Below are 24820 nucleotides of genomic sequence, written 5' to 3'. Positions count from 1 at the left end.
TTTCATACATCTTTCTGGATTAAGCTATCATTACAATTAGTCTAAAACTGATCAAAGCAATACAGACTTATTTTAATAAAAGTACTTACTTTGACCATCAAAAGTAACTTTTAAAAAAATCATTCATGTACTTCTTAATCAGAGGGGTGCAGGGTTATAAAGGGCTGATAGAAGGGGGTTTGGTCATCAAACTTTCACACAACCCTTTGGTGGCACCGGGGAGGGTCTCACACTTTGGGGCAATGGGCCATCATATAAGGTGGGAGGATTCTTTCACAAAGTGGAAAAATGGCAAGTGATAAAGCAGAGGAAGGAAAAAACCCACACGTTGCTTCCACAACAGCCGCTTTCTGAGGCTCACGGATTTCAGGCAAGAATATATACATACATGTGGAAAGCTGGCCGGGGAAAACCTTACAACTGCGCCCTAGTAACCTCTGGAAAATCTTTCGCTACTTTGTGGACCATGTATACCCTAGTTTGAGACTGTTGCCTTAAGTAAACAGGCTAACTCTGGTTACAGTTTTAACTTCTTTGTGTGAGTACTTGGTGGAAGTCCCCTCACCGGCTGGGCCTAGGAAAGACCTCTGGCTATAAAAACGGGGCTCATTCAGGCAACTGTTGCTATGTGTCTCTATGACCTTTTGCAGCTCTACAAAGAACAAATTTGTCAGCTCCAGGAAATAAAAAACATTTTTTAAAGTCTATTTATTTATTCATTCATTCATTCATTCATTCATTTCTTTATTTAGAGGGAGGACAGGCAGCGCATGCACACACATTGGGAAGGGGCAGAGACAGAGAGAGAGAGGTAGAATCCCAAGCAGGCTCTGCTCTGTCAGCACAGAGTCCGATGCAGGGCTGGATCTCACCAACCATGAGATCATGACTCGAGCCGAAATCAAGAGTCGGATACTTAACCGACTGAGCCACTCAGGTGTCCCAGAAGTCAAAAACATTCAGATTAAAGAAGTAAAGCTAGGTAGATAGATATGGTTTACTTACTATGTAGCATAACCATTCTGGAGAGTAAGCCATCACTATGCATATACCCTTTGCATCAGCATTACTAAGAAGTTATCTTAGTAGGGCCTGTCTACTAAGAAGTTATCTTGAGGAAATATTTAGAGATACATGTGCAAAGTGATTCACGACAGTCTTGCTTATGCTAGTAAAAAATAGATTAATTTATAGCACATCTGTGTATTGGAATATGATCATTGATTAAAAATCATGTTAAGGAAGAATATTTAGTGACACAGGGAAATATTCACAATATATTATAAAGAGAAGGAAAGGGCATTTTTTTTTTCATTTCACACAGCATGAGATTTTTGGGGGTAAAAATATTCACAGATATACAGAGGTATGTGTGTGCACACACACACACATACAACAGGAAAAAGAAGTACAAGGACCCACATACCAACCAATATGTGATTATCTTTTAGAGTGGATTTATAAGCGGCGCACCTGGGTGGCTCAGTCAGTTAAGCGTCCGACTTCGGCTCGGGTCATTATCTCGAGGTCCATGAGTTCAAGCCCCACTTCGGGCTCTGTGCTGACAACTCAGAGCCTGGAGCCTGTTTCGGATTCTGTGTCTCCCTCTCTCTGACCCTCCCCCGTTCATGCTCTGTCTCTTTCTGTCTCAAAACTAAATAAATGTTAAAAAAAATTTTTTTAATGTTTACAGTGGATTTATAAGCAATTTCTATGTGTTTTTCTGTGTTTTTTCCCAATTATTATCCAAATTGATTTCAGATAAGCAGGTATTGGTTATTTTTTTTTTTAGTTAGAAAAATGTATTTTACAATGAAAAAAGGGAACCAATCTGCTACGGTATTGGTTATTTTTTTTTTTTAGTTAGAAAAATGTATTTTACAATGAAAAAAGGGAACCAATCTGCTTCTTAAAAATATCAGTTAGGGGCGCCTGGGTGGCGCAGTCGGTTAAGCGTCCAATTTCAGCCAGGTCACGATCTCGCGGTCCGAGAGTTCGAGCCCCGCGTCGGGCTCTGGGCTGATGGCTCAGAGCCTGGAGCCTGTTTCCGATTCTGTGTCTCCCTCTCTCTCTGCCCCTCCCCCGTTCATGCTCTGTCTCTCTCTGTCCCAAAAATAAATAAACGTTGAAAAAAAAATTAAAGAAAAAAATATCAGAAGTCATTTAACAATCACTAAGAGTGCACATACCGGGCCCTGTGTTGGCCCACACAACTACAGGAGGCAACAACAATTCCATTCCTGTGATCTATCCGGAGGACAAGCTTGGAGCTTGGCAGGTCCAAGGATTCTTGAAATAATTAAAATCAGACACTTTGTAAATTTCACGCCACTAAAATTTCCCAGACTGCTTTGAAAACTCCATGTTCAAATTTCAAAGCTAAACCACCTACAAAATCTCTATAGTCACTGCAAGCCAGTTTATTAATTAGCATTAACTGTATCTTACATTTCACATTCTATCACTACATTTATCATTTTAAAAACAATGTTAAATAAAAGAGAAAAATTATTACTTCAAGACTGAATCTGCAGGAAGCAGGAATGGAGAACTTTACAGTTCATCTTTAGTTTTGCTTCCATGCATCAAATACATTAGGGAGAGGATCGGCACTTGTTTGGAAAAGTAGCAGCTGACACTAAAACATCATTACTGAAATTAGGAAACTGAAAATTTATGAAGCACAAATCTTAGAAAAATTTGCCATTGTGTTTCCCCTGTTTACTTGTGATGCATACTTTATGTTCTGTGCCTAATTAAATGCAACAGATTATGAAATGTTGAAATGCCAAGTCTTGTATAATGGAACATGTAGCATATTTACATGGTAAACAATCTTACCTCTAATAAATAGTTTTTCCCTAATCAATATGTTTTCATCCCCATTATGTGATTCAATGTGAAATGAGGGATGGAAGCCAGATAACTGTTCAATTTTTAAAGTGAATGGTGTTAATAAGCTAAATCTCATTCCACTCCTCTCCTTCCCAGGGGTGCACAGTCAAGTTTATGTAAGGGCAGAAAGGCTGGACACACTGTAGATAACCATATGTGTGCATTCCCTTGAGAACCCAGAGGGCAGCTGCAGCAAGGGCTTGACAGCCAGACAGACCTGTGTGTGCAGCCCAGCGTTGTGATTTCCTAGCCGTTGTTGGCTTTGTCGTGCCATCTAAGGTCCTCCTCTCCTAGTCTGCAAGATGGGATAACAATACCTACTCCTCAGCGGGCTGCCGCGAAAATTAAATGAGAGAACGTGTTAAAATACACAGGACTGTGCCCGGGATGTACTAGGCACCCAATAAATGTAATCTTTCCCTTTTCTTAAACAAGCAACAAGAGCAACAACAACAAAAGCTTCTGCTGGCTTTGCTTGCTTCCTGAGGTCACTGAGGTCAGGTCACCCTCTTCACATGAGCGTTGGATGCTGGGAGAGCGGGTCCAGGCTCCCAGTGCTGGGGGAGGGAGGGTACTGGCAATAGGGAAGAGGCAGCAGCGAGAGAAGGGAAAAGGGGGTGTTCCCCTGGATAATGGAGCATAATCAACTTCCTACTAGAGGTGGGTAACACCCAGACCGAGGGCTACAAGCTGCCACACACCTCCGGGCGGTCATTGTGCACAAACAGCGGACAGTACAACCTCTGTCTCCTCGCCCCTCCTCCCTCCTGTCCCATCGTAACCACTTGCAAGACAAAGCACCGGACCTAGAATTTGTGGAAACCTGGTTTTGGATCCTACTGGCACCTCTGTTTATGACAGCAGCCATTAAGAAGAGCTCATTATTACATGCATTATCTCATTTAGCCCTCTCAAAGACCCAGTTTTACTGGTTTAAAAACTGAGGTCAGAAAGTGTATGTAACTTGCCTGAGGTCACACAGTCTTTCTTGTTCTTTTTCCACTGTCTTATCTAATAAGATCGGTCTTTTCTTAGTGCTCTTCATGAATTGTTTATTCCATTTCACTTCTTTTCCATTGGCTAGGGCTACAAGAGTATATTCTACCCTGTCAGGGCAAAGTATTCTGGCTCCTTTACGGTTCAAACGTGGTTGAGCCCAAAAATCCAAACCATTTTTTTTTGCTTTTTAGAAAGTAAGTTCCAAATTCCTAACAACGGACTTGAAAACCAACTTTTGAAACACAACCTACTTCTGATGGGAGAAGTGAACAAATAGAAATTCAGTTTCCAGAGGATTTGAAATAATTTAAAACAGACTCACTTGTCAAGTACTGTATTTTTTTTTTTATTTGAGGCTGTGAAAAATTTTTATTGCCATAATGTACTGACACCCTTACAGTTTGGCTTTGCCCTTTCTACTCTATGCATGATAGACTGATAACTGCTCATGACATTCACAAAGAGGCTCATGTGCAAAAGTATATAAAACGTCAGCCTCGCGGCCACAGTACACAGAGAACAGATGACACCGTTCATCTCCCTAAAACATGTGCTGCAGGGTGGCTCTAAATTACCACGGAAGATGTTTCAGTTAAAGATTTTTTTTTCTTTAAAATTACTTCTCTCATTAAAAAAATAAAAATAAAAATGTGTTAGGTGTACAACTGAATAGATTCTATGGAAAGCCTGACAGATTTTGAAGCACTGACATCACGAGGGCGGAAGTCTCTCCTGCCAGCTGCACTTAAAGGTAGGGCCATCTACCAGGCAACACATCAGCATCCCAGATCAAAACTCAAGAGCACTTCTTAAACAATAATGAACCAGACTTTTTGTCCGGGTAAGTTTCATGTAACAGAAAACATCAAAATTTATTTATTGAGTGTCCTATGTAAAGAAGCCCTACAGTTAAGTCTTTTATTTCATGGAAACCCTTATTTATTCATTTATTTGACCACCACTCCCTACTAAATACACACCCTAGTTTCCCTTTCTTTCTAAAGATCTAGATTATTCATTGGATTTATTGAAAATGGTAATACCTATCCTCAAAAACCTTTCAACATGCCTAATTAGTTCTCACTGACAATGAATCACATGCATTTTTAGAATAAAGAATACACCAAGCATAGGTCTAGTCAGAGACTAAGAATTTAGACACAACCCTACTCACCCTGGCGCCTCTTTGGCTGTCTCCTTTGTGGAGCCTATGAAAACCTAGGGGCTGGAGGCTGCTAGCACACTACTAGCTCGCCAAAGGCTGGACTTTCTTCTGGAACCTTGACAAGGCTTTGTATGTACCACATATCGAGTAGGAAAACTCTGGTCGAATGGGTGGCAAATTGGCATTTATTGAGCACTCGTGATATACCAAGCCCTGTACTAGGCATTCTACATATAGGATCTCACTTAGCCCTCAAACCTCTGAAGAGATTATTACCATCTTAAATTTACAGTTCAAACAATGGAGACTTCAGGTTAGATAATTTGCTCATGGTCACAGCACTACTTAATAGTAGGGGAGTGGAATATGAGTGGCTTTTCTGCACCTTTCTACACGGAATGTACAGCCGGTTGGGAGTTTGAGTGCCAATTTCTCAAACGCAGTGGACATGAAAGGATGGTACCACTTCTCAAATAGAACATAAATAACAAAACTTAGCTTTGGTAAAGAATCTGGTGTACCTATAGGGCAATGGTCTTAATATCAAACTTTAGAAAGTCAAGGAGAAAACAAAACAAAACAAAACTAGTCACACTACTTTAAAACTTCTCTCCCTTGATCTTTGATCCAGTCATCTGATAAGATCCCAGGGGGGGTGACCCAATTAGTTCTTTTACCCTCTTCTATTCAAGTCACAAGTCCAGGCTGTTGGCTGACTCTGCCAATAATTCTACCTTTTGGCTCATCACTGGCCAGATCATTCATTCCACACACATAGCAAGAGTGCCTGGCAGACACTGTGTTCCCCCAAAGCAGTCCCTGACCATCACCTTTGACCTCCCAAATCCAGGCTTACCCTCACCGTCATTCGGTTCAGGACCGTATGTCCTCTTGTAATAACAACAGGTGTAACATTCATACAGGGCTTCTTAAGTGCCAAACACTATTCTAACCACACAATATATATTAACTCATTAAATCTGTGTAACAATCCAATGAGGCAAGTTCTATTATTTCCCCTATTTTATGTATATGAAAACTGAGGCACAAAGAATTTTGAAAGAAAGAAAAAAAGAAAGGAAGGAAGGAAGGAAGGAAGGAAGGAAGGAAGGAAGGAAGGAAGGAAGGAAGGAAGGGAAGGAGGGAGGAAGAAAGATTTTAGTTCAGGTCATGATCCCAGGGTAGTGGGATCGAGCCCTGTGTCAGGCTCCACTCTGATCATGAAGCCTGCTCAAAGATTCTTTCTCTCTCTCTCTCCCTCTGCTCCTCTTCCCTGCTAGCACATGCTTTCTTTTACTCTCTCTCTAAAATAAAGAAGATGGACGGAAGGAAGGAAGGAAGGAAGGAAGGAAGGAAGGAAGGAAGGAAGGAAGAAAAAAGGTAGTACATACAGTTGGTTCAGAATGAATATCTGAAAAGAACATGTATGTTAAGAAACATTACCAAGAATGTCTAAGGCACGTTAATTGCCTTTGGGGAGTAGGACTAAGAGTTTGAGGGAGAAGGGAGACTTTTGAAAGAAACAACTTTTGGGTTTGTTGAGCTCTACTGTACAGTTTTTAAGAATTTTATTACTTTCTGCACTTATCTTCACTATTTCCTTCCTTCCACTTTTTTGGTTTAATTTAGTGTCTTTTAATACCTTGAGATAGATCCTTAACTCACTGATTTTCAGCCTCCCCACTTTATATACATACATAAAACATACATACCTTATATATAATTAATATATATAATTATATATTATAAATAATATATACAAGTATACATTAAATAATATTATATATATAATACCTATGCTATATATAAAAAACATATACCTAAAGCTGTACATTTCCTTTTAAGCATGGGTTTAGCCATATCCCATGAATTTTGAAAGGAGTATTTTCATTATCATCCAGTTAAAATATTTTGCAATTTTCACTGTGGTCTCATTAGCCCATGAGAATATTAAGAAACACATTGCCTTATTTTCAAACATGAGAATTTCTAGTTATATTTTTGTTATTGAGTTGTAGTTTAATTCCACTGTACTCAGAAAACAAACTCTGTTTTCAATTATTTAAAATTTATTGAGAGGTGCTTGATGGCCCAGAATACATTAACTTTCAAAATGTTCTGCAAGAGGTTAAAAAGAACACGTATTCTGTAGTATTAGGTTGTTTGCTAATCACGGTGTTCAAATTTTCCGTACCTGTGCTACTCAAGGTGCGGGTCTAGAACCATCGGCATGAGCATCATTTGGGAGCTGCAAATTACCAGGCCCCATTATAGACTTCAAATTAGAACTGACAGGAATAAGGCCCAGGTATCTGTATTCCAACAAGCTCTCCAGATTGTAACAGAAAAATCTACAATGATTATGGATTTATCTACTTTTCTTTGAAATTTTTAAAGTTTTTGCTCTATGTTTTTTGAGTTTCTGCTATTTGGTACACACAAATACAGAACTTTTGGGTCAATATTATTTAGTGCCTCTCTTTATCCCTAGTAAAACTTTTTTGCCTTACTGTGTTCTTTATCTGATATTAACAAAGAAACACCAATTTTCTTTTGGTTATAATGTTTACATGTTATATCTGTCCCCCTCTTAAAGAATACATATAATTAGGTTTCATTTTTATGTCTTACCTGACAATATTTGCCTATTAGAGTACTCAGCTCATTTGAACTTAATGGAATTACTGGTATATTTGGGAATAAACCTATCATCTTACTAAGTGCTTCCTATTTGTCCCACTTAAGACGTTTCCCCCCCACCTCCCACCCTTCTTGCTTCTTTTGGATTGCTTCTTTTCTTTCTTCTTCCCTTCCCTTCCCTTCTTTCTTAGAGAGAGAGAGAGAGAGAGAGAGAGAGAGAGAGAGAGAGAGGCAGAGGGGGAGGGGGAGAATCTTAATCAGGCTCTCTCTGGAGCATGGAGCCTGATGCTCAATCTCACAACATGAGATCATGACCTGAGATGAAGTCAAGAGTTGGACACTTAACCAACTGAGCCACCCAGGCACCCCTAGATTACTTATTTTAAAAAATTATTCCATGTTTCCTTCTTTATAAGTTTGGAAGTTATATATTCTTTAAGTATTCTTTAAGTGACTATCCTAGAGATTACACATTCATGACTATCAAAGTCTAACTGATACTTTTACAGTAAGTGGTACCTTTATTACATTTTACGCAAGAGTATTAGAACACTTATCCTCCTCTCATTAAATTATGAGGCATTACTGTTGTATATTTTAATTCCATGCATATTATAAGCTAAAAGGACATTATTATAATTATTTAAAAAATTTTTTTTTCAACGTTTATTTATTTTTGGGACAGAGAGAGACAGAGCATGAACGGGGGAGGGGCAGAGAGAGAGGGAGACACAGAATCAGAAACAGGCTCCAGGCTCTGAGCCATCAGCCCAGAGCCTGACGCGGGGCTCGAACTCACGGACCGCGAGATCGTGACCTGGCTGAAGTCGGACGCTTAACCAACTGCGCCACCCAGGCGCCCCTATAATTATTTTAAACAATCAATATTCATTTAGATTCACACACATTTTTACCCTTTGCTTTTCTGCTACTTCCTGCATCTCCCACCCACTATCTGGTATCTTTTTTACTTCTTCATGAAGAGTATTTTTTGTACTTCCTTTTGTGAGAAAATGGTACAAATTCTCTCAAAAAAATTTTTTTTACTGAAAACATCTTTATTTCAACTCCATGATCAAAGGACACTTTTGGCAGATACAGAATGCTAGATTGACATTTAATTTAGTTTATTTAAAGGTATCATTCCACTGTATTACAGCTCTATTCTTTTAGTTAAAAAATTAGTTGTTAGTCTAATTGCTCCTTCTGTGAAGGCAATCTTATTCTTCCCTCCGGCTGCTTTTGTTTTGATTGTGTTAAGTGTGGATTCCTATTAATTCATTCTGTATGGGGACTATAGTTTTTCAGAATCTAGGGTTTGGAATCTTCCATCAGTGTTGGAAAGTTATCAGCCTTTACTTTTTAAATATTGCTTCTGACCCACTCTTGTATTTGCTTCTGGGACGCCAATTACGTTTATGTTAGACTTCTTACTGTATCTTACTTTCTCCCCCTCTGATTTTCTATCCTATGGTCTCTCCAGTCTTTAGTATGGTTATTTTCTCATGACACATCTTCCCATTCACTAATTCTCCCTTCAACTATGTCTAATCTGTGTTTAAATCCATATACTGAATTCTTAATTTTGGTTACTGTATTTTTGGATCTAAAATTTCCATTTGAACTTTTTTATGGTTTCCAGTTCTCTGACAACATTCTCTATTTGCCTTTTATTTCCTTACATATATTAGGCATAGTTATTTCACAGCCCATACTGGATTCTTTTCTACATCTCTATGGGTCTGTTTCTGTTGTCTGTTGGTTATAGTACATGATGCCATGTCTTCTTGTATGTCTGTTTTTCTGATTGTGTGCCCAATGGTGTATTTGCTTTATTTACAGAAACAGCTTGAAGCCTAGAATGATGGTATCTTTCTCTATAAAAAAATTATATTTGCTTTATCCAGGCACCCACAAGTACTAGCAATCCAATCTCAAGGACCAAGGTATTTTGAAGAATTACAGTCTCTGTGAGTGTCTATGTACTTCCCAATGCACCCTTGCTAGAGTGCAGCCCTAGCAATCAAGGGAAATAAGGTAGCCTCCCCTGATAGGTCCTAGCCACCTGGATACCAGTTCCCCACAAAGTTGTCAAAAGTACTGCTTAACCCCTCAGCCTCTTACTCTCTCAGAACTGACAAATGACCCAAGGAAAAGTCATTTCCCCTGGCCTTATTTTCTTTTTATCTACAAGTTCCCTGGACAACATCATCCATTCCCAGGGCCTCAACTATGAACTTCAGTGGATGACTCCCAAGCTACATCTTTAACCTTGACCTTTCTCATAGATTATACTTCCAAACTGAACATTTCCCAACTGAGATACTGATGGCAATGCAAACCTGGCACAAATCTTTAATCTCCCCTCCATCAAACAAGCATTTCCTCATGTGTTTCCTGTATCAGATAATAATATCACATCTTCAATTAATTAGGCTAAAAACCAGCTCAGCTATCTTCTAATACTCTTTCCTCCTCACATTCATATCCAACTGTTTACATAATCTCCAAAACAGAAGTTCTACCTCCAAAATGCTTTACAAATCCATCCCTGTTTTCTACTTTCAGTGGCCTTATTTGAATCCTTACCACCTCTTTCCTGGAGTATACCAACAATCTCCTATATAGTCACTCTCATTCTAGTAGGGTTTCTTACCAGTACTTGCAGGTGCCTGGACAAAGCGAATATAATTTTTTTGTAGAGAAAGAGACCATCATTCTAGGCTTCAAGCTGTTTCTATAAACAAAGCAAATACACCACTGGGCACACAATTAGAGAAAAACAGACATACAAGAAGACATGGCAACATGTACTAGAATACAGTGTTGAATGAGACTTCAGTCCAGTCAACATGAAATTCACCATCAGGGGAAAAGCATTAAACAGTTCATTACTTACTGCTCAGTTGGGCATCACATATACTAAAACTGGAACAATTTGTGATCTGGGGAGCCTGGCTGGCTCAGTCAGTGAAGCATGTGACTCTTGAACTCAAGGTCACGAGTTTAGCCCCACATCGGGTGTAGAGTTTATTTTATTTTATTTATTTATTTATTTTTTTTCTTCAACGTTTTTTATTTATTTTTGGACAGAGAGAGACAGAGCATGAACGGGGAGGGGCAGAGAGAGAGAGAGACACAGAATCGGAAACAGGCTCCAGGCTCCAAGCCATCAGCCCAGAGCCTGATGCGGGGCTCGAACTCACGGACCGCGAGATCGTGACCTGGCTGAAGTCGGACGCTTAACCGACTGCGCCACCCAGGCGCCCCTAGAGTTTATTTTAAAGACAAAACAAAATAATTCATTATGTAATTATAATTGTGATAAGTGCCATGAAGGAAAAGTGTAAGAAGCTATGAGAATATACAATGGAGGATATGAACTGTGAATACATGGAAAGCTTTCTTAAAGAACTGACATTTGAAGTGAGCTTTCAAATTAATAAGACTAGTAATTAATAAGATGTTTATGCATTTTTGTAGGGAAGACAGGGTTATTAGGCCATTCCAGATAGCACAAAGAGCATAATAATAATAATTATTATTTTCCTTACTCTATGATAGGCTCTCTGATAGGTGCTTTACCTATATTATCTCACTGAAACTCCTATAACCTGATGAAGTACATGCTGTTTTAATCCAAAATATACCGATGAGGAAATGAGGCACAGTGAGGTTGAATGACTTGCCCAAAGGTCACAGAACTAATAAGTTGGGGAACCTTCCTAATCCTCTTAGTAGAAAGTAAACTCATCCTTCTACCATATTCCAAAATGGCACCCATATGCCCCTGTGCGCTCCCCCAGGTAACTTTTGTATCCTGGCATTAACATGTTTGTCTGTCTCCCCCAAGAAATCTGACATTTCTGAGGGAGAAGACCTCTAATTCACCTTTGTTTGCCACAGTGCCAAGCACAATGCCTATAATAGGCACTCAGGACCTGTTGAGTGCATTTGGAAAATAGCTAGAAAATCCAGACAAATCCTTTTAGCTGGATCAAATTAACTTATTTACATTGTTTGTAGTTTCTACTCTCAAAATCCGTATTCATTTTAGAAAAGTAATATGCTTCCTACATGGCTGAGAGGAGTCAGGAAAGGAGAAGAGAAGCCAAAACACAAGGACAAAGGAAGCCCAAGGGCATCTCTGGAGAGTGCCAGATATCCTGGGTGGGAATATCACAGAGTCAGCATAAGTGAGAAGCCAGCAGGCTTGAACCTGGAGCCTGTTCTGATCTGGTGCCTTTGTTCTTCGGGCTACACTGTGGATCTTCTGTCCACTCCTCCCTCTGTACTCTCTGCACTGTTCTGGGCCCCAAGAGGCTGACCTACATACCCTCAGGTTTCTGGTCAAAGCAAGTCACTGGTGGGAGATGTGAAAAGGGGAGGAAAGTAACGTCAGAGCAATGGCTGCCCTGACTCCCTCCATGTAAAAACGGCTTTACTTAAGGTTTCAGTTACTATCTTTCCAAATACAGCTTCTATGTCTCCGGTGGGTTCTTATAATCCTTCTTTTATCTCTCCAGGGCGAGGGTAGTAACAGAACCAACCATTACTAGCATTGCCTTTTGTGGTTTCCCTACACTCTGCCCACACTTCTGTGAATAGTCGCTTTTCAACTCTCCTCGAATTACTCTAATTTGAGTGTGCCATCTGTTTTCTGCTGGGACCCTGACTGATATATTGGCCTACTGGTCTGACAAGCCTCAGAGAAGCAAGGCAATGGAAAGGTGAGATGCAATGATGAGGGACAGGCATGAGGAGAGACTGCCAGGAATACTCAAAGGGAAGAACTAGGCAAAAGAAGGTGAGGGGGATGAAAACTGGATTCTGAAATATGGCTTCTTCTAGGTACAGGAAAACTCGAAAACCACTACATCTAAGCTGGAAATAGTCTCTATTCTTAGTTTGGGCATTATATCAAACCAGTAGTAAGAGATTTCCTCAAAAAAAGTCAGTTCAAAATAAATATAATACCTGCGCCTCACTGGAGCAAACTTTAGGTACCACGCTAATCACGGTACGGATTGTTAGCAGAGAAGAAAACAACAACAAATCAGAGGCTTCCGTTTTCTTTAAATCTTGCAGATATATGCTTTATCCGTACTCAGTGTTACAGCATCCTCAAAGCTCCCATCTCTTTACAACCTGCTCCTTTGTTCTTTGCACACTGTTTAATGACGTCTATCTCCACTAGGACATACAAGCAGAACCTTTTATAGAACAGAGGGTCTGTAGCCTTCTTTTAAGACAGAATGAAAGAACCACTTTAACAAAATAGCTGCCTCTTTCCTTCACCTTGTCTCTAGTTCGCCAATTGCAACCTTACATCCTTACAGTAGAAATCTAGTCCTGCCTTCTGTCTACTTGCCAAAGCAACCGAACAGGCCTTTATAGATAGCTGAAAAAGATACTGTAATCTGATAGTCATCTTTTTTTTTTCCCCTGCTCTAATTATTATTTTAGCGGGCTTCTTCTTATTTTAATAGATTTTTTTTAATAAGGAAATCTTACTTACAAATTTTAATTAGCTTACTGAATATTCACTGCTTTGGAATAAGTCGTTTAATGAGTAAGGAGACCTCAGGCTACTAACTAGCCTGGAGTGTCTAAAGTAGCTTAGGGGGAAATGACGCAGCCCGAGTGATAAAAGCCAAGGCCTGTGCCTCACAAACCAGGATTCTGCAGCTGGGGCCTCAGAGAGAGAGGAATCACACTGCCTCTTGCAGGAAAAAAAGGTAAAAATCCAGTTTCTTGTTTTTTATTAAGGACCTCTGAGTAAGAACCTCCAGCTCTCCCACTCATAAAGTCTTGTGACTCTTTGTCAAATCACTTAACCTCTCTGAACATCAGTCTCCTCATCTGTAAGGGTTAGATAATAATTTTTTCCACACTAGACTGTTGTAAAAGTGGGTCCTGTGCACCACTTTAAAAGCTCTAAAATACGTGAGTTGAATGAATGAATGAATGAATCTTAATGTTGCCAATTAACCTCTCTACTATTTCAGGTACTCATCTGTTAAAAAAAAAAAAAAATCAATCCTTTCTTTACAGTACATTTCAATTACAGTAGCAATGAAGAAGAAGTGAACATTTTTCATTCTAAAAACACCTAGCAGAGAAAGTAGGGCCAGAGTTATTTAAACTCAAAATTGGAATCAGGAGAACAATGGAGTTTTTTGTGACTTGCTAATTTGAATAATCAATGCAAGTTACCACTATTTCAAAAAGTAAAAGCATATTAATATCTGCTTCACTAATTAAGTATATGTGACAATTTAAGTATGATTCTCAATGCTTATGACATTTGAAATCATTCCTTCTTCTGTGAATTTTCAGGGTGTTATGTAAAAAAAAAAAGGGGGGGATCTCCAGCTTACTTAACTAAACCAAGCCTTAAGAAATCAGAGAGGAGTAGAGGGGTGCCTGGGTGGCTCAGTCGGTTAAGCATCAGACTCTTGGTTTTGGCTCAGGTCATGATCTCATGGTTCGTGGGTTTGAGCCGCACATCGGGCTCGATGCTGACAGAGCAGGGTCTTCTTGGGATTCTTTCTCTGTCTGCTCCTCTCCTGTTCTCCCTGTTTCCCTCAGAATAAATAAATACAATTTTTAAAAAAAGACATCAGAGATTTCAAATTCTGAGCTCAACCTGCAATTCTACATTAAGGATATTTATATTTACAATATATCACCAGAAATTAATGTTAGACTAACATAAACTATAAAATTTTCACTTACCAGTGCCTATTTATACATTATAGTATAGAATGAACTTAAAAAGCTGTAAGATATATTAACTTTATATGTCCAAAACCAAACTCCTGGTCTGCCCTTCCACCAAAAAATCTGTTCCTCCTAAATCCTTCCCCATCACACTTAAAGGAAAACTGCACCTTTCTGCTGCTCAAGCCAAAAATGTTTGAGACCTCCTTGACTCTTTCTCTGACATCCTACATTTCATCTATCAGTAAACCCTCTTGGCTGTACCTTCACAATTACCTGGGATCCAGCCACTTTTCATCACCTTTACTACAAGCATCCTGATCCAAGCCACTGTCATCTTCTCCCTGGATTATTGCGATGACACCCTAACTGGTGACTGCTTGTCCTTGCCTCCTTCACTCTATTATCAATACAGCTGCCATGGTGATCCTGTTAAAACTTAAGTCAGATCACGTCACTCCCCAGCTTTCCACTTCACTCAGAGGAAAAGTCCTCCATTACCATGGTGTCTAAGGCCCCCACACCATTTGGATCTCACAATCTCTCTGACTTGTCTCTGACGCCTCCTCCCACTTGTTCAGGCAATTTTCCCCTCAGGCCCTTTGCACCTACTGTTCCCTCTGCCTGGAATGTTCTTTGCCTATTAGCCACATGGGTTGTTCATTCTCTCCTTCAATCTTTACCAAAAGATACTCTCTCAGGAGGGGTTTTCTCTACCACCTTATTAAAAATTGCACACTTCACTCCCTGTTCTCTTTCCCTCCTTTATTTGTCTTATCCATACCACCTATCACTGTATTCTAATTTATCATCTCATTTACTTATGTTATCTGTTTGTATTCTCTCAGGAAAATGTAAGCTCAATGAAGGCAGGTTTGCTGTTGATGTGAAAGTAAACTTTTTAGTCAAGTGAAATATATATAAATCAACACAAGGTGCATATATACATCATAAGTAGAGAGCTTGATGCATTTTCAAAAAGTGGAGACACCCATGAAAGCATTGTTTAAATACAGAAACATCTCCCTTCCCAATCACTGTTCTCCTAAGGGTAACCACTTTTATCCTGACTTTATTTTTTATTTTTATTTTTTAGAAAGAGAGAGAGAGAGAGAGAGAGAGAGAGAGAGAGAGAGACAGTGAGTACGAGCCAGGGAGAGGGGCAGTAGGAGAGAGTCCCAAGCAGGCTCCATGCTCAGTACAAAGCAGGAGCAGGCTCCTGCTCGAGTACAAAGCTCAATCCCATGACCCTGGGATCATGGCCTGAGCTGAAATCAAGAGTCGGACACTCAACCAACTGAACCACCCAGATGCCCCTATCCTGCCTGAATTAACACTAAGATCAAGTTTGTTTTTAAACTTTTTTTAAAAGTAGTCTCCATGCCCAACGTGGGGCTTGAACTTATGACCCTGAGATCAAGAGTTACATGCTACACCAAATCAGCCAGTCATGTGCCTGTTTTTGAACGTTTTAATAAATGGAATCATATACCAAGTGCCTGACTTCTTTCACTTAGCATTATATAGGTATACATAGTCAAGTTCATACATTCTCACTGATACAAAGTATTCTAAATATACAAAAGTATGCCACATTTATTTACCCATTTTCCTACTGATGGACATTTCCATTGTTTCTAGTTTGGCTAATGGGAATACTGTTGCTAAGGATATTCTTTTACGTATCTTTGGTGAACATATGTACATACTTCTGTCAGGTAGGGCAGGTGGTTTTTCCTGTTAAGTTCACAGACATCTCTTCCATTCCCAGTATAGTATCTGGTACATAATAGGTATTCCAATTGATTTTTTTGTTAGCAAATGAATGGAAATACTTTTAAAAATTCTGTTATTTGGATATAATAATTCACATAAAACTTCCTTCATATCTATATATGTATATATATTATATGTATGTATCTATATATATATTTATAAAGCATAAAAATTATAATCATTTAAAATTTTTATCATTGAAGTATAGTTGGCATAAAACATTATATTAGTTTCAGGTATACAACACAATGATTCAACAATTCTATACATTACTCAACACTCACCACCCTACATTATTACAAAATTATTCACTCTCTTCTTTTTGCTGAACTTTTCACCTCTGTGACTTCTTATTTTATTACTGGAGGTATGTACACCTTTTAATCCTTTTCACATATTTTTCCCATCCCCCTATCTTCCTCTTTTCTGGCAACCACCAGTTTGTTCTCTGTGCTTAGAAGTTGTTTCTGGCACAAAAAACCATAAAATACCTAGGAATAAATCTAACCAAAGAGGTGAAAAATCTATATGCTGAAAACTATAGAAAGCTAATGAAAGAAACTGAAGACACAAAAGAATGGAAAAAGATTCCCTGCTCCTGGATAGGAAGAACAAATATTGTTAAAATGTCAATGCTACCCAAAGCAATGCACATATTCAATGCAATCCCTATCAAAGTAACACCAGCATTCTTCACAGAGTTAGAACAAATAATCCTAAAATTTGTATGGAACCAGAAAAGACCCCAAATAGCCAAAGCGATCTTGAAAAAGAAAACCAAAGCAGAAGGCATTACAATCCCAGACTTCAAGCTATACTACAAAGCTGTAATCATCAAGACAGTATGGTACTGCCACAAGAACACACACTCAGATCAATGGAATAGAATAGAGAACCCAGAAATGGACCCACAAACATATGGGCAACTAATCTTTGACAAAGCAGGAAAGAAGATCCAATGGAATAAAGACAGTCTCTTCAGCAAGTGGTGCTGGGAAAACTGGACAGCGACATGCAGAAGAATAAACCTGGACCACTTTCTTACACCATACACAAAAATAAACTCAAAATGGATGAAAGACCTCAATGTAAGACAGGAAGCCATCAAAATCCTTGAGGAGAAAGCAGGCAAAAACCTCTTTGATCTTGGCTGCAGCAACTTCTTACTCACCACGTCTCCAGAGGCAAGGGAAACAAAAGCAAAAATGAACTCCTGGGACCTCATCAAAATAAAAAGCTTCTGCACAGCCAATGAAATAATCAGCAAAACTAAAAGGCAACCGAAAGAATGGGAGAAGACATTTGCAAATGGCATATCAGATAAAGGGTTAGTATCCAAAATCTATAAAGAACTTATCAAACTCAACACCCAAAAAACAAATAATCCAGTGAAGAAATGGGCAAAAGACATGAATAGACACTTCCCCAAAGAAGACATCCAGATGGCCAACTGACACATGAAAAAATGCTCAACATCACTTGTCATTAGGGAAATAGAAATCAAAACCACAATGAAATACCACCTTACACCTGTCAGAATGGCTAACATTAACAAGTCAGGCAACAACAGATGTTGGTGAGGGTGCGGAGAAAGAAGATCTCTTTTACATTGTTGGTGGGAATGCAAGCTGGTGCAGCCACTCTGGAAAATAGTATGGAGGTTCCTCAAAAAACTAAAAATAGAACTACCCTATGACCCAGCAATTGCACTACTAGGCATTTATACAAGGGATACAGGTGTGCTGTTTCGAAGGGACACATGCACCCCCATGTTTATAGCAGCACTATCGACAATAGCCAAAGGATGGAAAGAGCACAAATGTCCATCAATGGATGAATGGATAAAGAATATGTGGTTTATATATACAATGGAGTATTATTTGGCAATCAAAAAGAATGAAATCTTGCCATTTGCAACTACATGGATGGAACTGGAGGGTATTACGCTAAGTGAAATTAGTCAGAGAAAGACAAAAATCATATGACTTCACTCATATGAGGACTTTAAGAGACAAAACAGTTGAACATAAGGGAAGGGAAACAAAAATAATATAAAAACAGGGAGGGGGACAAAACAGAAGAGACTCATAAATATGGAGAACAAACTGAGGGTTACTGAAGGGGTTGTGGGAGGGGGGACGGGCGAAATGGGTAAGGGGCACTAAGGAATCTACTCCTGAAATCATTGTTGCACTATATGCTAACTAATTTGGATGTAAATTTAAAAAAATAAAATATTAAATTAAAAAAAAAAAGAAATTGGTTTTTTTTACTTCTTCATTTGTTTTATTTTTTAGATTCCAAGATGTACACATTAAATGTGCATAGATTTTTTTTGTATGCTAATAATACTTCAACAAAAACATTAAAAAATTTTTAAAGCATAAAAATTAATTCCTGTAAATCTTCCACTCACCTTAAATAAACATACAACAATACCACTAAAACTGTGAATATTCTTTCCTAATCCTATTCCACTTAACTGAGGTTTTTTTTTTTATCATTCCCTTTACTTTCTGTATATTTAATCATATATGTATGTACTCTAAACAATATGCTGTTTGCTTGGTTTTGAACTTTATATATATACTCTGCAATGTGCCTTTTTCACTCACTATTATGTTTCTAAGATTCACTCACATTGGATATATGTCATTGTACATTATTCTTTTTCACTGCTATATAGTAATCTGTTGTGGGATTATACCACAATAGATTTATCCATTTCCCCACTCAATGGACACTTGTCTTATTTCAAGTTTTTTGCCATTTCAAACAATGTTATTACAAATGCTCTTACATATTCGCAACTACGAGGATGGAACTAGAGGGTATTATGGTAAGTGAAATTAGTCAGAGAAAGACAAGTATCATATGACTTCATTCATATGAGGGCTTTAAGATACAAAGCAGATGAACATAAGAGAAGGAAAGCAAAAATAATATAAAAACATGGAGGGGGACAAAAACATAAGAGACTCTTAAATATGGAGAACAAACTGAGGGTTACTGGAGGGGTTGTAGGAGGGAAGATGGGCTAAATGGGTAAGAGGCATTAAGGAATCTACTCCTGAAATCACTGTTGCACTATATGTTAACTAACTTGGATGCAAATTAAAAAAATAAATTAAAAAAAAAAAAGGAAAGGGTAAAAAAAAAAAACCCAAAAAACAAATGCTCTTACATATGTTTCCTGATATACATACACAAGAAGTTTTCTAGAACAATTTCACTAAGAGGTGAAATTAAGGATTGATTGAATGGTATATGTATATTTAAATTTATAAGATAATGCCGTAAGGTTTTCAAAGTGGCTATACCAATTTACATTCCTACTAAGAATATTTAAGAGTATCTGCTATTATATATTTTTGCCAACAATGTCCAGACTTGGTATGGTCAAATTTAGGATTTTTTGCCCCAATCCAGGAAATATAAAATGTTATCTCATTGAAGGTTTTAAATCACGTTTTCCTGATTACAAAAAAGGATCTTCTCATATAATCGACTATTTATATTCTTTCTGTGAAGTCCTTGTTTTTGTCTATTTTTCAAATATGTTCTTTGTCTTTTTCTTATTAATTTATAGGAATTCCTTATGTATTTTAGATTTTAATCTGACTTATACACTTACAAATATCTTCTTGCAGTCTGTGGGCTGTCTTCACATTTTATTTCTTTATTTTCTTTCGTTATTTTTTAAATGTTTATTTATTTTTGAGAGAGAGAGACAGTTTGAGCAGAGGAGAGGCAGAGAGGGAGACACAAATCTGAAGCAGGCTCCAGGCTCTGAGCTGTCAGCACAGAGTCCAAAGCGAGGCTCAAACTCACGAACTGTGAGATTATGACCTGAGCCAAAGTCGGACACTTAACCGACTGAGCCACCCAGGTGCCCCTGTCTTCACATTTTAAAAAATTATTTTATTTGAAATAATTTCAAGCCTGCAAAAAAGGCCACAAAAATAAAAATAGTATAAAGAACATCTGTGTATGCCTTTTAGTCATATTCACCTATTATTAAACATTTTACCCCATTTGTTTTATCATTTGTGTTCACTCACGCATGTGCAATTTGTGTTTATACATGTTTATGTGTGTTTATGCACACACATATACAAACACACATACACACACATTTTTTCCTGAACTATTTGAAGGTAAATTATATATATCATGGCTCTTTCTCCCTATGTAAGTCAGTGTATTCCCTAAGACTAGAGATACTCGCTTATACAACAACAGAACAATTACATTTTGTAATTTACTGTAATAATTTTAACCCAATAACATTCTTTATGGCATTTCCTCCCCTTCAGTACAAGATCCAGTCTAGGGTCAGGAATTGCATTTACCTGTCATGTCTCTATCCTCTCTTAGTGTGAACCATTTCCATGGCCTTTCTTTGACATTTTTAAAGAATACTACTCCCACCCCCTTTTTTCCCTAACAGAACACTCTTCATTTTGTTTGTCTGATGTTTTCTAGTGATTAGATTCAGACTACATTCTTGGATGAAATACTATACACAATGTCCACTGTCTCTCTTTGGTGATGTTGATTCTAATCACCTGATCCGAGTTTTGTTCCATTTCTCCACTCTATAATTGCTTTTTTTTTTTTTTTTGAAACCCTTACAACTAATAAAGAGCCTATGGAGAGACACTTTAAGACCATTTTCTTCATCAAAATTTCCCCCAGATTTAATACCTATTGATGATTCCTGCCTGATCCAGTCTTTACTAAAATGGTTGTATCATGTTGATGTTTCACAGTCTTTGATAAACATTTTACCACAAAACTTACCAATCTTTTCCTTTGTTGCTTAAACATTTTATGTCCTTCTTTTTTTTTTTTAATTTTTTTTAACATTTATTTATTATCGAGAGACAGAGAGACACAGAGCGTGAACAGGGGAGGGGTAGAGAGAGGGGGAAATACAGAATCCGAAGCAGGCTCCAGGCTCTGAGCTGTCAGCACAGAGCCCGACGCGGGGCTCGAACTCACAAACTGCAAGATCATGACCTGAGCTAAAGTCGGTCGCTCAACCAACTGAGCCACCCAGGCGCCCCTTTTATGTCCTTTTTAAGAATTTGTTTTACTATCCTCAAAGTCCTAAAGATATATCCTTACATTTTCTTCTGAAAGTTCCTTATTCTTTCTTTTTAAATTTTTTTTAACATTTTTATTTATTTTTGAGAGACAGAGCATGAGCCAGGGAGGGGCAGAGAGAGAGGGAGACACAGAATCCGAAGGAGGCTCCAGGCTCTGAGCTGTCAGCACAGGGCCCGATGCAGGGCTTAAACCCACAAACTGTGAGATCATGACCTGAGCCGAAGTCGGACGCTCAACCGACTGAGCCACCCAGGTGCTCCTTATTCTTAGTTATTCCTTATTCTTAATTATTATTTTAAGCAATATTTTAAGTAATCCTGAATAAATCAGTTTCATATATTAAGCAGTATTTTAAGTAATCCAGAATAAATCAATTTCATATACTAAGCAGTATTTTAAGCAATCCAGAATTAATCAGTTTCATATACTCTATGAAAGTCAGGCAAAAATAGTGTTGTTATAGTTGCCTGTTTTCAGTGGGTTTCAATTTTTTTAAGTTAGTTTCGTGTGTGAACAATTTCTGGATTCTAAATTTAATCATATTTTAGCATGGGGCGCCTGGGTGGCTCAGTCGGTTGAGCGTCGGACTTCAGCTCAGGTCATGATCTCAAGGTTTGTGAGTTCAAGCCCCACGTCGGGCTCTGTGCTGACAGCTTGGAGCCTGAAGCCTGCTTCGGATTCTGTGTCTCCCTCTCTTTGCCCCTCCCCTGCTTGCGCTCTGTTTCTCTCTCAAAAATAAATAAAGATTAAAAAAATTTCTTCTAAATTATATTTTAGTATGATGTATATTTTAAACAATGTTTGGTCTCTTTAGAAAGTGGTTAACCTCTCAGGTCTGGAATATTCTCTGCTTTCGTTTCTAAACAACTTAAACAGGGCACTCATAAGGCTAGTAACTGACATCTAATACTTAAAATGATAACATCATTGTTCCTACTTCAGAGATGTGTAGGTGGCGACTTGTTGAGGGGAAATTAACTTCTTTAGGTAGGAAAAAGGTAAATGGGGGGGGGGGGGAATGTCACAATTTAATGCTTACACTGATCCCTGAAATTCTGCATCTAAAAGGCCGAACTGGGAGAAAAACAGAAAAAGCAGCCAGTCTGCTTTGTAGACAGACCAATCTTAGGTCTCTGTTATTTCCACGTCTCAAGCAATTACTAAAAAATTTCCAAAACCTAGCCGTTCTTCTATCAGAAAACAAGTGAAATGAATATAGTAGAAATTAAAAAGTTAGTAATGTGTTCCTAGCCTATGTTAGAAGTAGAGCAAAACCTCCCTAGTTCGGAGCAGAGTCAGAAGGAAGCTTTTCTCTCGCTTAATACACAGCGTGTATTAAGCAACTGTATTAAGCAGGTCCTACGCTACACAGAAAATGCTAGCATTACACTAATGAAAAGCCAGGATTGTATCGGCTTTCAAAAAAGGTATATAATCTGCGTTATTGTCCAGTGCTAACTATGGTAGAGAGGGAAACAAGAAAAAAAGAAGCAGAAGCATGAAAACACCTTAGCTGAAATTGGACCTACGGACATCTGCATTCTAGAGTCAGAAAGCTGCTGTGAGAGGCGGAAAACCAGACTTGGCGTCATCCACCGGTGTTTAGCATGAGTCTGATCCTCTCACTAATGTTCAGGGAAAATGCACACACCAGAAAAACACCCGCTTAATTTCATCTTCTCTGTCTGACCCAGCATATTATACTGTTCCCTTAATAGTTCAAGTGGCAGTGAGTACTACACAACCCAGATAGGAATGTTTTAGAGATGTCCTCATAAGTTGGTAACTCAAATCAATTATAGGCCAGTTCAAACTCAGCAAGACGAATCAGGACAAACACTATTCCATAAGAGAATGACAATCACTCTTAAATGATAGCTTAATTATGAATCTGTGATTGTTCTAGAGGTTCTGTGAAAAGTGATGCCAAAACAGAAGCTGGAAATCATCTCAAGCCCAGACTTTAATCCCTTAAATAACAATGACTTAAAATACTGATATAAAACTTTCACTGGAATCTGAAGGGGATCTCTAATATCTTGGACTTCAGATGTACAGCAGGAATATTAACTTAGAAACTACCTTAAAATGCTTGTGTCCTATGATCAATAGGAAACACCAAAATTTCTGCCAAGGGTCAGCTTTTCCTTAAGTTCCATTGCAACAGCTGGTTGGTAATTACTACATTTCCGTGCTATAAAGAAATGCTATTCTGATGTCCGTGTATAAACAACAGTACGAGTACTAAAATAAAATTATATTTTAGAGTTAATGCCAGTAAAACATACTTATTTGTTTAAGGAGGTACAGTTGTTTATTTATTTGTCTCCAGTCCTCAATCAAATACCAGTCTATCTGCCTCAAACTAAATGTATTTTTGTTAGATGATGACAGCTAATTTCAGGGCCACAATTTATTACAAATAAACATTAAAAACAAAACAAAGACGGGTATAAACTTAATTCTTCTGTTTAATGAATAACAAGGAAGCAAAGAAATCCTTGGGAACCAAACATCATAGCATGGTTACCAAGAAAAGACTTCGTGAATTCCTCAAAGCTTTCACCAAAGAGTTATATTAAATTTCCTTTCGGCAACAAATAAATTGGTTTCTCACTGGTAGAAGCTTAGGTCAGTCATCTAAATCAGGGAAAGCAGGACCGTATGCCATTTACTGAAGAGTCACTTAAGTATAAACCGTGTCTCTCCCCATGGCATGTTTATGTCCTCTCTATAGAAGATTTACACTGGGGTGGTGGCTGATTATCTTGATTCCTCACCACTTAGATTAAAAAAACGAAAAAACAAAAAAACCAACACGTCACCGAAGCTTTAAAAGCTTGCATAAAAACATGGAAATATCTCTATTTTCTTTTTATCTTCTTTCACACTGGAACACGTGGTTCTGAAATTCGGTGATACCGGGAAGAAAGAACAGGGTTCCTAGATTCATAGGGAAGCGACACAGACCCTTGGAGCCCTCTCACCTGTGACACTGTGATGCTGCATTTCTTGGCCAGCTCCTCTTTGGCTTCTTCACTGGGGTAGGGGTTACTGAGGTGTGAGTAAAAATATTCATTCAAGATTTCGGTGGCCTGTTTACTGAAGTTACGCCTTTTTCGTCTATGACAAGAAGCAAAAGAGAATTACAGTTATAATCGGTCTTAACCAAGGAGGGATATATTGATTAGGATCATACAAAAAAATAGATTTCTATGTTTTAAACATTCTTAGGGTCTGATTTATCACACCAATATTGCAATTATGCTCTTGGCATCCTCCAAAGCACCGTCCAACTCGTGTTAAGATGTAGGATCACTAAAAATACAAGTGTGAAGCACAATTATCTCTATTCTTTAAATTATGTAACAAGGATCTAATGTGTTATAGGTCCTCAGGGAAGATCCAGTTGAAACAAAGCAGGTAAGGTCTACCAGAGAGCTTAAAGGAGATCGGAGGGTTCAGGGAGAGAGTAGAAAGTTAGGGGGAAGAAAGCCATTAAACATGTAT

The 24820-nt window shown here is 38.2% G+C and overlaps 1 protein-coding gene across 4 annotated transcripts in view; it reads right to left on the bottom strand.

Moving 5' to 3' along the window:
* The window catches only part of PBX3 (PBX homeobox 3), a 221349-nt gene that overhangs the window by 12785 nt on the left and 183744 nt on the right, over positions 1-24820 (bottom strand). For all 4 annotated transcript variants that reach the window (XM_023242717.2, XM_023242719.2, XM_023242718.2 and 1 more), the window contains one exon: positions 24298-24433. In XM_023242717.2, coding sequence (XP_023098485.1) covers positions 24298-24433 — 136 coding nt within the window. The remainder of the gene's footprint in view (positions 1-24297; positions 24434-24820) is intronic.

This window comes from Felis catus, chromosome D4 (assembly GCF_018350175.1).
Source record: "Felis catus isolate Fca126 chromosome D4, F.catus_Fca126_mat1.0, whole genome shotgun sequence".
In the NCBI taxonomy this organism is placed as follows: Eukaryota; Metazoa; Chordata; class Mammalia; order Carnivora; family Felidae; genus Felis; species Felis catus.
The sequence above is the reverse complement of the archived record's forward strand: the minus strand, read 5'-3'. Positions and strand labels throughout refer to the sequence as shown.